This window comes from Antrostomus carolinensis, unplaced genomic scaffold, assembly GCF_000700745.2.
Source record: "Antrostomus carolinensis isolate BGI_N321 unplaced genomic scaffold, ASM70074v2 scaffold42920, whole genome shotgun sequence".
Lineage (NCBI taxonomy): Eukaryota > Metazoa > Chordata > Aves > Caprimulgiformes > Caprimulgidae > Antrostomus > Antrostomus carolinensis.
In genome coordinates, this window is record NW_010288475.1 from 259 (window position 1) to 1181 (window position 923).

Sequence of the window (923 nt, forward strand, 5' to 3'; positions counted from 1 at the left end):
CCTCGTGCAGGGAGGGGGGACAGTTGCCCGGGCACTGCATACGGTAGCCCCGCTCCACCCGCTCCAGCACCTCCCGGTTGTTCATCCCTGTGTGGAAAGGACCCCCCCGCGTCCCCCCATCCCCTCAGCTCAGGGACCAGCATCCCCATGGGACAAAGCAGTGGGGAAACTGAGGCACGCTGAGGGATGCGGTGCCCTGTGGTTTGGATAGGGAGCTCAGCTTAGCACTGGTCTCTCTTGATGGGGAAACTGAGGCACGGGGTGGCAGTGGTGGAGAGGGTGAGTCCCTGCCCGGTCTGCACCCCCCTGCCCAGCTCCCCACCACCCCAAGGGTGCCCACTGCTCCATACCTGGGTAGGGCACCCGGCCTTTGGTCACCAGCTCGGTTAGGAGGATCCCAAAGGACCAGACGTCTGACTTGATGGTGAACTTCCCAAAGAGTGCGGCCTCCGGAGCCGTCCACTTGATGGGGAACTTGGCACCTGCAAGGGGAGGTGGGTGAGCCATGGTCAGGGCACCCCGCTGCACCCACACCTGGGGTACCCCACACCTGGGGTACCTAGCACTGGGGACACCCCACACCCATCTTGCACCTGGAGCACCCTGTGCTGAGGGTGTCCTGCACCCAGGGTGCCCTGCACTGGGACACCGTGCACTGGGACCATCCAGTACCTAAGGCACCCTCTGCCTGGGGTACCCCACACATGGGGTACCCAGCACCCAAGGCACCCTGGACTGTGGACACCCTGCACCTGGGGTATCCATCATCATCATCATCATCCAGGGTACTCATCATCCAGGGTATCCATCACCCAGGACAATCATTCCCTGGCACATCCATTCCCTGGGACACCCATCCCTGGGACACCCACTGCCTGGGGTTCCCATCATCTAGGGTATCCACACCCATCCCCTGGGACACC

The 923-nt window shown here is 63.2% G+C and overlaps 1 protein-coding gene across 1 annotated transcript in view; it reads right to left on the reverse strand.

Moving 5' to 3' along the window:
- The window catches only part of LOC104524113 (tyrosine-protein kinase Yes), a gene marked incomplete at its 5' end in the record, with an annotated part of 2421 nt that overhangs the window by 160 nt on the left and 1338 nt on the right, over window positions 1-923 (reverse strand). Inside the window, 2 exon segments of the mRNA XM_029084702.1 lie at window positions 18-87; window positions 351-482. Coding sequence (XP_028940535.1) covers window positions 18-87; window positions 351-482 — 202 coding nt within the window.